At 35.9% G+C, this 13,001-nt stretch overlaps 1 protein-coding gene across 6 annotated transcripts in view; it reads left to right on the forward strand.

Moving 5' to 3' along the window:
- USP34 (ubiquitin specific peptidase 34) overlaps positions 1-13,001 on the forward strand; it is a 253,091-nt gene that overhangs the window by 152,572 nt on the left and 87,518 nt on the right. For all 6 annotated transcript variants that reach the window (XM_058683992.1, XM_058683996.1, XM_058683993.1 and 3 more), the window contains 5 exons: positions 54-263; positions 3,944-4,069; positions 5,109-5,231; positions 6,032-6,115; positions 6,603-6,689. In XM_058683992.1, coding sequence (XP_058539975.1) covers positions 54-263; positions 3,944-4,069; positions 5,109-5,231; positions 6,032-6,115; positions 6,603-6,689 — 630 coding nt within the window. The remainder of the gene's footprint in view (positions 1-53; positions 264-3,943; positions 4,070-5,108; positions 5,232-6,031; positions 6,116-6,602; positions 6,690-13,001) is intronic.

Raw genomic sequence — 13,001 nt, forward strand, 5'->3', positions numbered from 1 at the left:
CTTTAATTTTATACTTAATATTATACTTTTCCCCTTTGCTCTTATTTTTATAGATGGTATTTGTATCTTTGGGTGCACCAAGAAGAGAACGGAAAGGGGAAGGTGTTCAGCTGCCTGCATCTTGCCTACCACCCCCTCAGAAGGACAACATTCCTATGCTTTTGCTTTTACAAGAACCTCATTTAACTACTCTTTTTGATTTATTAGAGATGCTTGCATCATTTAAACCACCCTCAGGAAAAGTGGCAGTGGAAGATACTGAGGTGACTATATCATTTTATTTTTACAGTATATTGTTTGTCTTTCTGTTGAGTGGAAAATATTGTACTTGTAAGTGCAGTAAAACCTATGAGTCCATTTATTTATTCATTAGGTATTTAACGGCCTAATATGATCCAAAACTAGTGTGTTTTAAGCATTGTTTTACAAGGATCAAAATAGGCAGCTTCAGTCTTCATTCGGTCTAGTGGCGAAGATAAATAATTGATATGCCTGGCAGATAGTTTTGGGTAAACTAACAGCTAAAATTTAGACACAGATGGCTGCTAAAACTAACGTTATTAGGGAGTAGGGATAGGCAGAAACTCATATATATTATTTGGTCAGGGAAGGTTTCTCTGAAGGAAACCATATGTAACCTGAGCTAGAAGGATGAAAAGGAGCCACCTAAATGAAGACAATTGAGGGATCGCCTGCATACAGTAATTGATTCCTGAAGCCCTTCATATAAGGAATCAGGCAGGTGTAGGAATTGTTGGAGTGCTAATAATGAGAAGAATGTGGAGGCTAGTGGGAGAGAGGAATGAGAGGAATAAGATAGGAAAGGTGAATAGAACCAGTCTGGCCATGCAACGTGTTTTTATTTTACTCCTTTTCACCTTGTAAGGTGATCAGCAGTAAGATGTTTTAAGCAGAGGGAAGGAGCACACATTCTGATTTTGGTTTTTAAGGTAATAGGTTTGTTTGGTAAAAGTAGAAAAAGTAGTAAGGAACCTAATGCATTAGTTCAAGAAAGCCCTGACGGTGCCCTGGAATAGAATGAAGGGAGTGGACAAATTAAGTGGACTGCAGGTCAGAACAACATAATTTGGTTGTGGATTGGATTAGGAGTGGAGATAGGCTCATGTTCAGGAAGAAGGAAAACAGGACATGGCATCCAGGTTTCTGTCTTGAGCAACTGGATAGATTCCATTTGAGATGAAGAATGGATGCTCCTGGGACATTAAGTGGTAATGTCAAGGAATCATATATAATTGTGTTTGGAGCTCAGAGAAGGGGTTTGGTCTGAAGAAGTAAGGTGTGGGTGATCACTATGAAGATGGTATGTAAAAAGAGTGAGATCACCAAAAGGATTCAGTGTTAGTCTGCTGATACATATTAATGCCTTTAAATGGACTTATCCTAAGATGATATTCACTCATGTGTCTCATGCAGTGAATTATTATTTTGAGATTGAGTGCCATATAAAATAGTGCTTATTGTTTCTTTCCCAAGAATGTTAAGTGACTTTTTTTCCCTGTTTCCAAAATATGTTTGATTGTGGATGCATTGGTAACTGCTGTGGAGCCCTATGTTCCTCATAGCTTGGGGTTTCTTGTGGTGGCAAGTTTTTAAATTCCTAAGAAATTCTTCTTTTGTTCAAGCAGAATAATTAGTAACAGATCCCTATAAGCCTCCATTTTTTTTTTTTTTTTACCTTTTATATTTTATACCACAAATACTTAATGACCTTTTACTTCATGTCAGCACTGTATGGGCAGTTTAAAAGAGAGAAGGATAATTAGAAGAATTCCGTTTTCTTGGGGGTTGCTATACAGATGTGGGAACATAGGGAACAAAAATTTGGGGAAGGTTTTGCAAAAGGAGAGTCTTTCAAATTGGGTCCTGCTGCTAAGAGCAAAGAGAAGCCTTATAGATTCACAGAAAAAGTGAATGGCATGTTTGAAATACTGGGAGTGTGAGTATAGTGTAATTAAAAAAATGAAAAGGAGATTGGAACCTGTACCACAAAGGGCCATATGAGATTTTTCTTCTGTGTAAAATGCTTTGCCATTATCGCGGAACATTTTAAAGCAACAAAATGAAATCTTTTATGGGGTATTAGAAACAAAGTGTAGGTGTTAGTGTGATGGATGTATTAGAGAAAACAAAGACTTGGAGGTAGGAGACCCAGTGAATACGCCATTGTAATAATCCTGATGAGGCCTGAACTGGAGAGGAAGAATTCAGTTTTGAGCAGGTCTTTTTTTGAACTTTGTGGCAAGTATACCATTGTTGATGTGGGGTTCCTTTGTTTTCCCAAAACTGGTTTGGTCTTGTGGAAGGTTACAAAAATAAAAATAGAGGATCTTTGCTGTGAATGACCCATGTTGTGGGGCTTTTTAATCATAACCTAGCACATACATTTGCACCTGGGATTTTTTTTTTCCTTCAAATTGTTTCTTTGCACAGAGTACAGCCTTACTTTTCTGTCTTTTAAACTTGGTGTTTACAAAGTAATGAATTTATGTTACTGAAGAATTTTCAGTGCCATTTCCCCAACTGAACTAAAAATGTTACTTTGGGTTGCTTCTCTTCATTAGGGTTGTGAAAAGCAAAGGATACTTTGAGACTCTAAGATTTCCTTGTTTTCAGATATGCTAGCTTTATATTATTATACAGAAAGAACTAAACTTTTTATAGATATACAGAAGATTCCTTTGGCATCCATTGTATCCTAGCAAAAAGTCATTATGACAGCAGTAGTAATAGAATAATACACAAATTCATACCCTGGAAAATTCCAAAATTGTAAATTTTAGCTTTAGCTGTTTATTTACTTCTTGGGGTTGTGCTGTAATTTTTTAAAAAAAGGAAACTTGCCTATTTCTTATATATTTTCTGAAACCTTTTTCAGGTTACTATTTATTATCTCAGCATCTTACAGAGTTCAAATTTAACACATGATAATGGAAAAAAGTAGCTTTTAAAAAATTGTTTGCTTTCCTCTTAATCTCTGCTTATGTGAGACTGGAAAATAAGATATGGATTAGCAAAATAAAAAAGATGTACTCTTTTACCAAATGCGTAAGGTCAAGGATTTAATTCACCAAGACTTTGTCGTAGTTAGAATAGTGACCTGATAATGTTCTTGAAATTTACTTGAATGGCTTTGTAAGACAGATGTTTTCACTTCTATTTGAAAAGTTTCCTGAATTAAAGTATCAAGATTTACAGGTCACTTTTTTCTTTCCAAAAAGCATCCAGTAACAAGTTTAAAAACTACTACTTTGACATAATCAATTTATTGAATAAATATATTTATTGTTTATAAGTAATAATTAAAAAACAAATTGTTGGGATGCCTGGGTTGCTCAGTCAGGTAAAGTGTGCAACTCCAGCTCAGGTCATGATCTTACAGTTCGTGGGTTCAAGCCCTGCGTCGGACTCTGTGCTGACAGCTCAGAGCCTAGAGCCTGCCTCGCATTCTGTGTCTCCTCCTCTCTCTGCCTTTCCCCCACTCACCCTCTTTCTCCCTTCGTCTCAAAAATAAACATTTAAAAAATTAAAATTGTTTACTATGGAACAAATGACTTATTTCTTACTTTTAGAGTAAGACTAGGGTCGCCTGGGTGGCTCAGTAGGTTAAAGTGTCCAACTTTGGCTCAGGTCATGATCTCACAGTACGTGAGTTCAAGCCCCGAGTCAGACTCTGTGCTGACAGCCTAGAGCCTGCTTGTAATTCTGTGTCTCCTTCCCTCTGCCCATCCACTGCTCACACTCTTGTCTTTCTCTCTCTCTGTCTTAAAAATAAATAAGCATTCAAAAAATCAAAAAGTAAAGTAAGACTAAAAAATGTTACCAAATTTGATAATCAAGGATTTTATGCAAAAAAGTTAAACTTAAATTTAGGTTTATTTTTTTAGTGATCTGTCTTGATAAGCAGTTATTCTTATTTGTGTAGAGCTTAAGATGTGAAGAACTTCATCTTCATGCAGAAAATCTCTCTAGGCGTGTATGGGAGCTACTGATGCTTCTTCCTACATGTCCTAATATGTTGATGGCATTCCAGAATATCTCAGACGAACAGGTAAACCCATAACATCTTTTTGCTTTCCTAGAGGATGGTACCATTTTATATTCCTCCTGGCAGTGTATAAGATTGCTTGTTGACCTGTATCCTTAGTAAAATTTTGCCCATTTAATGGATAAAAAGTGACAGTTCATTTTAATGTTCATTTACTTGTTAGACTTAATAATATGGGCCTAATGCAAGGCAAGGACATTTTCTGAAATTATATTTAAAAAACATAATTTGCCTTTATATTAGTGTTTCATACTGCTATATGTTTTAAATATTCCTATTGGGGCATGACCTCACAAGTGTAAGTGTTAGATATCTTTGTAAAGAATTAGATTATTCTTTCAAAGCTATATAATAAAGGGTTAGGTAGAGATAGCAATAGAACACGTACACAATGAATGAAAAAACAGTGTCCTAATGTTGTTCACTAATGGTTTTCTATGACTTGGGACTTGGCCATGTGATTTCAGAAGGTCGTGTATCTCAAATGATTTAGATGTGAACAAGGTAAGCCTGAGAAATGTTGGTTGATGACTCAGAGTAGGTCTAATATTATCAGAGATGCACATTGTGTGAATATCATTTCATAAATTGTGAGTAGAAAATAACAGTATTTTAAGGTTTATGTATTTGCATATGACTTCTAAATGTGCAGGTGTAACTTTTTATAAGTATTAAATAATAGACTTTACTGCTTCTGTATCTTTAAAAGTTGTTGCATTCGGCTAGGCTGCATAGGTTTTTTCATTGGGAAGATGTTGCATTGCCTCATCTGTTTTAAAAGTTAATAAAATAGAGTTGTTTTTTTTCCTGTGCTGCTGTTTGCATATTAATTTTAATAAAATTTAATGAAAAATTGGTGTTTTAAGCATACCATGAATACTAGTTAATACAGTTGGTCTTCATAGGTTTGAACATACTTCAAGGTAGATGTAATATTTGAGTTCTTATATAGTGTTCATTTCTTTAAATTTTTTTTTGATGGGGAGAGATCCCTTAGTAAGTTGGCTTGAGAAAACCTATGTTTTTCCTTTCTTAATTTAAGAGTAATGATGGACTTAATTGGAAAGAACTTCTCAAAATTAAGAGTGCTCACAAGCTATTATATGCCCTGGAAATTATTGAAGCACTGGGAAAACCTAACAGGAGGATAAGGAGAGAGTCAACGGTAATTGCATTTCCATTCTTACGGTCAAATACTTGTATTTTCTCTGGAGCCAAATTCCAGAATGTGTTATATTCTTTTATTTTTTATTTATTTATTTTTGTTTGTTTATTTGAGAGCAAGCGATCATGTGAGTGGGGGAGAGGGAGAGCGAGAGAGCAAGAGAGAAAGAATCTTAAGCAAGCTTCAGGCTCAGTGCGGAGCCTGATACTTGGCTCTATCCCACAACCTGGGATCATGACCTGAGTGATAATCAAGTCAGATGCTCAACTGACTGAGCCACCATGGTGTTCCAAGAATGTGGTGGGTTTTTTGTCTCTGTTTTTATTTTTTTGAGAGAGAGGGAGGGAGGGGAGAGAGAGAATTCTAAGCAGCCTCCACCTTCAGCATGGAGCCTGAAGCAGGGCTTGATCTCACGGCCATGTGATCATGACCTAAGCCGAAATCAAGAGTCAGTAGCTTAACTGAGCTGCCCAGACGCCCCTATTATCTTTTAATTCTAGAATAATTTTTTTCTCCTGCCACCTTCTCTCATTTTTTTTTAAACATTTTTTTTGAAGTTTATTTATTTACTTAGAGTGCAGGAGGGTCAGAGAGAGAGAAGGAGAGAGACAGAATGCCAAGCAGGCTCCGCACTGTCAGTGCAGAGCCTGATGTGAGGCTCAGACTTGCGAACCGTGATATCATGACCTGAGTTGAAATCAAGAGCCAGATGATTTACTGACTGAGCCACCCAGGCACCCCTCTTACCATTATTTTATTTTATTTTATTTTTTTATTTTTATTTTTTGCTGTTCCCACAGGGAAGTTACAGTGATCTTTATCCAGATTCAGATGATTCAAGTGAGGATCAAGTGGAAAATAGTAAAAATTCCTGGAGTTGCAAGGTTTGATCATATGTGTTAAATAGTGTATTGATAAAAATTATCCCTAATTTTCCAAAAGTAGGTATCATAATCAATAATTTTAAATTTAGCAAAATAAAGGATGGTTTAAAAATCATGTATTACTGTAAATCACAGTAATAAGGTGAGATTATTTAATGCCTTGGTACACTTATTTTCTTCCTTTATTGGAATACTTTGTTAGGACACTTCAGTGTCTATAGTTAAATTGTCAGTGGAATTTAAAGATACGTTTATGGATTTTTGCAAGAATCTTGTTTTAAAATTTTCTTGAAAATAAGGTATGTTATCACTTTACATAGAAGTTATTTTGGTTATTTAAATCAGAGTAATTTCCTAGATTAAAGATGCATATTTTACACACACGTATACATAAATACACACACATCCAGTTACTGAATCAAAAGCAGGTCTTCAAGACATTTTGTAGCTGCATCTCTCTTACTGGTACTCTCACAATTACTTACAGTTTGTTGCTGCTGGAGGGCTTCAACAGTTATTAGAAATTTTTAATTCTGGAATTCTGGAGCCTAAAGAGCAGGAATCCTGGACTGTGGTAAGTGAAACCAGTTTTTAACCAGTTAATAGTGTCCTGTCTTAAGCACTTCCATTTTTTGTTAGCAAGTATATCTTTTGCCGCATGCTTTGTTGTAGTAAGGAAGATTATAGAGTGTAGTAGAACTAAGTTTTGAAAAATACGGTATCTGATAAAAATTATTCATAAGAATTCTCCATGACACCTGTTAAAATTTAAGTGCCAAAATTCATGACTCTGAATTATGGGTAATTTGTAAATCTTTTTCCTTTAGGTAAATAAATTACATATTAGTATTTATACAGTCTTAATGTTTGGATGCTTTTAAAAGAACTGGTATATGTCTTCAAATTTTGGAAAACATCCTTTTTCGGTGTTTTATTTTGTTTTGAGTATTTCTTCCTTTATAGTAGTGCTACTCAAATAAGTGTCTTTAGACCATTTGTGACTGGTCTGAAATGAATTAGGTGCAGGAATTGAGAGTAAGCCCTGAGAAGATTTTACAGATATTGAATATGGCTACAGATTTTTTTTTTTTTTTTTGATGTTTATTTATTATCAAGAGACAGAGAGACACAGAGTGTGAGCATGGGAGGGGCAGAGAGAGGGGGAGACACAGAATCTGAAGCAGGCTCCAGGCTCTGCGCTTGTCAGCACAGAGCCCGACGCGGGGCCCGAACTCAGAAACTGCGAGGTCATGGCGTGAGCCGAAGTCGGATGCTCAACCGACTGAGCCACCCAGGTGCCCCTACAGATTTCTTAAAAAGTATTTCACAAAATCATTTGCACTTAACAAAAAGGAAGTTTGTCTTTTTTTTTTTTTTTTAAATAAACTATTAATGTGAAGAAGCACTATTCTATATAGTATTAAGAAAATAAAATTGTGGAATATTAAAAAATTGATACTGCTACAAAGGATGCTCCCTTTCCTGACTTCCAACAAAGTAGAGTAGCATTATCAAACATTCCATTCAAATACTAACTTTTTAGTACTGTGGTTTAGAATTACCTTAGAACCTAGGAGTCAAGTGTTCTTCATTTAATACCAAGTTACTAAAAGAAAATAGATTTAGAAAACCTATCATTATGTACCAAGTTGTTGTTATTCTTACCACTGGTTTCAGTACTTATTTTTCTATTTTTAAATATATTTTACTGTGATATTTTCCTTTTAGAATAGATACCTCTATTCAGTTATTAATTATTATAGTTCTGTGACTTATAACATCTGTTGCGTTTTATTAGTCATGTCTACTACCCCATTAATTCTCTTAGAATTCTAATGTGCTTTTTAGTTCTTTGGCAAAGTGGGAGATTTTAAATGTGTTAACAAGTAGTTATGTGTCATTTATAGGAATTTTGTTTGCAGACTTGCTCTTAGTTTGGAATAAGGCTTACAGGAAATCAGTCATAAGCTAAAGGTTTTTTTCTCTGTTTCTTTTGAAATTGTAGATATTTTTATGAAGTATTACTAATAAGATAATGTTAACTACCAAATATGACACATTGTAGCCTGGCAATGCCTGAGATGCTACTAAGCATGCCTGAGACACAGTTTGCAAGCCAGCTTACACCCCTATTTATAATGCATCTCTCTTCACATATTATAGAATACTTACAAATTCAGTCATTCTTGTTTCTTAGTTTTTTTTCCTTTTAATTGAGGTATAGTTGAGGTATACTTTTAAATTAAAAACTTTTGAGATAGAATTCACATATAATGAAATTCAGCCTTTTAAAAAGCAGTGATATTTTAGTATATTTACAGACTTGTGCAAACATTACCACTAATGCCAGAACAGTTTGATCCCCTCAGAAGGAAACACCCTATGCCATATTCATTAGCAATCATTCCTCATTTTCCCCCAAACAGTTCAGCCCTGGGAAAACACTAATCTAATTCTACTTTCTATGGATTTGCCTATTATGGACATTTCATATAAATGGAGCCATACAATATGTACATGGTCCTTTGTGACTGGCTTCTTTCACTTAAGCATAATGTTTTAAGGTTCATTCTTTTTTTTTTTTTTTTTTTTTTTTTTTTTTTTTTTTTTTTAAGTTTATTTATTTTGAGAGGGAGAGAAAGCACCAGTGGAGGCAGGGGCTGAGAGAGAAAGAATCCCAAGCAGGCTCTGCACTTAGTCCAGAGCCTCACACAGGGCTGGAACTCACCCCAAGAGATCATGACCTGAGCCAGAGTCAAGAGTTAGACACTTAAACGACTGAGCCACCCAGGCACCCCCCAGGTTCATTCTTGGAAGTAGTATATTATCCAAAGTCACAGATATTGATGACTCTGTTTTCTTTTAAGAATTTTATAGTTTTGGGGTGCCTGGGTGGCTCAGTCAGTTAATTGTCTGACTTCAGGTCATGATTTCATGGTTTGTGAATTCCTGCCCCACATTGGGCTATGTGCTGTCACTGCAGAGCCTGCTTTGGATCTTCTGTCTCCCTCCTCTCTGCTCCTCCCCCACTCAATAGCTCTCAAAAATAAATAAACATTTAAAAAAATACATTAAAAAAAAGCATTTCAGTTTTGGGGGTGCATGGGTGGCTCAGTCCATTAAGCATCCAACTCTTGGTTTTGGATCAGGGTTTGTGAGATGGAGCCCTGCGTTTGTGAGATGGAGCCCTGCGTTTAGGGTTTGTGATCTTAGGGTTTGTGAGATGGAGCCCTGCGTTAGGTGGGAGCCTGCCTGGGATTCTCTTTCTCTCTCCTCTCACATGCTTGTGCATGCTCTCTTTCTTTTTCTCTGTCAAGATAAAGAATTTTATAGCTAGTTTTTAAACATTTAGGTCTTTGATCCATTTTAAGTTAATTTTTGTAGGTGATATGGAGTTGAGGTATACTCAGTACATAATGAACTTATTTATTTTTTAAATGTTTATTTTAGAGAGAGCGAGAGAGACAGACAGACAGCATGAGTGGGGGAGGGGCAGAGAGAAAGGGCGACACAGAATTGAAAGCAGGCTCCAGACTCTGAGCTGTCAGCACAGAGCCTGATGCGGGGCTAGAACCCATGAACCGTGAGATTATGACCTGAGCCGAAGACGGACGCTTTAACCGACTGAGCCATCCAGGTGCTCTGATAATGAATTTACTTTAAAAAAAAAAAAAACAAAAAACAGAACCTTTAAGTTTTGGAAAATGTATATAATTGTGTAATCCACCAACGCAAACAAAATATAGAATATTTCTATTACACTAGAAGTTCCGTCCTGCTTTTTTAACCATCAGTTCCTCCCTTCTTCCAACCATCCAGCCCTAAGCAACTACTGATCTGCTTTTTGTTGTTAAAAGATTACATTTGCATTTAATAGAATTCCATGTAAATGGAATACTACGATATGTATTCTTTGTAACTGGTGTCTTTTAGTCAACATGTATTTTGAGCCTGATAAATGTTGCATGTATTGGTTGGTTATTAGTTTTTATTGATGAGTAGTATATCCTTTTATAGGTATACTATTCCTTATCCATTCACCTCTTGATGGACATTTGAGTTTCTGGTTTGGGGCTATTATGAATAAAGTTGACAGATGTTCATATACAAATCTTTTTGTGTACATATGTTTTTGTTTCTTGTGGGTAAATACCAAGAAAAGAAATTGCTGAATAATATGGTAATGTAAGATTAACTTTGTAAGAAACTGCCAAGGTGTTTTCCAAAGCAGTTGTACCATGCGACTTACGGGAGTTCCAGTTGCTTCATATCTTCAACAGTTGGTGTGGTCAGTCTTTTTAATTTTAGCTATTCTACTGGGTATGTAGTGTTACCTCATGGTGCTTTGCCCTTTTTAATTTTGGTAAAATACACTTAAGGTTTACTATCTTAATTAACCATTTTTAAGTGTGTAGTTCACTGGTGTTACATACCTTCACCTTGTTGTGGAATCATCACCATCATCTAACCCCATTACTATTTTCATCTTGTAAAATTAAAACTATACCTATTAAACAGTGACTCCCCATTGTCCCCTCTCCCCAACCCATGACAAACCACCATTGTACTTTGCCTCCATGATTTTGACTACTCTGAGTACCTCCTGTAAGTGGAATCATGTGGTATTTGTCTTTCTGTGACTAGCTTATTTCATTTAGCAAAATGTCCTCCAGCATCATCCTTGTTGTAGTCTATTGGAGAATTTCCTTCCTTTTTAAGGCTGCATACATAATATTCCATCGTATGCATATGCTACATTTTGTATATCCATGCATTCATGGGTTGCTTCCATATTATACCTATTGTGAATAATGCTGCTATGAATATAGGTGTATAAATATCTTTGAGACCCTGCTTTCATTTCTTCAAGAGTAGAATTGCTGGGTCATATGGTAATTATGTTTTTAGATTTTTTTGAGGAACCACCGTGTCGTTTCCCACAGCAGTTAAACCATTTTACATCTCTGCCAGTAGTGCACAAGTTTCTGTACATATTTGCCAACACTTTTATTTCCTGGTTTTTTGATATCAACCATCCTAATGGGTGTTGAGTGCTATCTCGTTGTTTTAATTTGCATTTCTTAATAAACAGTGAAGTTGAGCATCTTTTCTTATGTTCTTTGGCCATTGAGAGAACTGTCTTTTCAATTCTTGTGCTCATTTTTGAATCAGGTTGTTGGGTTTTTGTTGAGTTTTAGAAGTTCTTTATATGTTGTGAATATTAAACCTTTATATAGTTTGCAGATGTTTTCTCCCATTTGTGGGTTACCATTTTACTCTGTGGATAGCCTTGTGCATGAAATCTTTTAATTTTAATGAAGTCTAGTGTGTCTGTTTTTTCTGTTACCTGTCCTATCCAAGAAATCATGTGTCCAAATCCTTTGTCATCAAGCTTCTATCCTACTTTTTCTTGTAAGAGTTTTATTGTTTTAGCTCTTATATTTAGGGCCTTTATTTATTTATTTATTTTTAACTAATTTATTTATTTTAATTTTATTTTTTTAATTGACATCCAAGTTAGCATATAGTGCAACAATGATTTCAGGAGTAGATTCCTTAATGCCCTTTACCCATTTAGCCCATCCCCCCTCCCACAGCCCCTCCAGTAACCCTCTGTTCTCCATATTTGAGTCTCTTATATTTTGTCCCCCTCCCTGTTTTTATATTATTTCTGTTTACCTTCCCTTGTGTTCATCTGTTCTGTGTCTTCAAGTCCTCATATGAGTGAAGTCATATGATACTTGTCTTTCTCTGACTGATTTCACTTAGCATAATACCCTCCAGTTCCATCCACGTAGTTGCAAATGGCAAGATTTCATTCTTTATGATTGCATTCTTTAAGATTTCATATCTTTATGATATATATGTGTATATATATATACACGCACACACACATACACCACCTCTTCTTTATCCATTCATCCATTGATGGACATTTCTTTCCATACTTTGGCTATTGTTGCTAGTGCTGCTATAAACATTCAGGTGCATGTGTCCCTTTGAAACAGCATCCCTGTATCCCTTGGATAAATGCCTAGTAGTGCAATTGCTGGGTCATAGGGTAGTTCTATTTTTAATTTTTTGAGGAACCTCCATACTGTTTTCCAGAGTGGCTGCACCAGTTTGCATTCCCACCAGCAGTGCAAAAAAGATCCTCTTTCTCCGCATCTTCACCAACATCTATTGTTGCCTGAGTTGTTAATGTTAGCCTTTCTGACAGGTGGGAGGTGGTATCTCATTGTGGTTTTGATTTGTATTTCTCTGATGGTGAGTGATGTTGAGCATTTTTTCATGTGTCAGTTGGCCATGTGGATGTCTTCTTTGGAGAAGTGTCTATTCATGTCTTTTGCCCATTTCTTCACCGGATTATTTGTGTTTTTGGTGTTGAATTTGGTAAGTTCTTTATATATTTTGGATACCAACCCTTTATCTGATATGTCGTTTGCAAGTATCTTTTCCCATTCTGTCAGTTGCCTTTTTCTTTTGCTGATTGTTTCCTTCGCTGTGGGGAAGCTTTTTATTTAATGAGGTCCTGAAAGTTCATTTATGCTTTTGTTTCCCTTGCCTCTGGAGACGTATTGAGTAGGAAGTTGCTGCAGCCAAGATCAAAGAGGTTTTTGCCTGCTTTCTCCTCGAGGATTTTGATGGCTTCCTGTCTTACATTTAGGTCTTTCATCCACTGTGAGTTTATTTTTGTGTATGGTGTAAGAAAGTGGTCCAGGTTCATTTTTCTGCATGTCCTTGTCCAGTTTTGCCAGCACCACTTGCTGAAGAGACTGTCTTTACTGTCTTTATTCCATTGGATATTCTTTCCTGGTTTGTCAAAGATTAGTTGGCCATATGTTTGTGGGTCCATTTCTGGGTTCTCTATTATGTTCCATTGATC

The sequence above is a fragment of the Neofelis nebulosa genome, chromosome 9 (genome assembly GCF_028018385.1).
Source record: "Neofelis nebulosa isolate mNeoNeb1 chromosome 9, mNeoNeb1.pri, whole genome shotgun sequence".
Classification (NCBI taxonomy): Eukaryota; Metazoa; Chordata; class Mammalia; order Carnivora; family Felidae; genus Neofelis; species Neofelis nebulosa.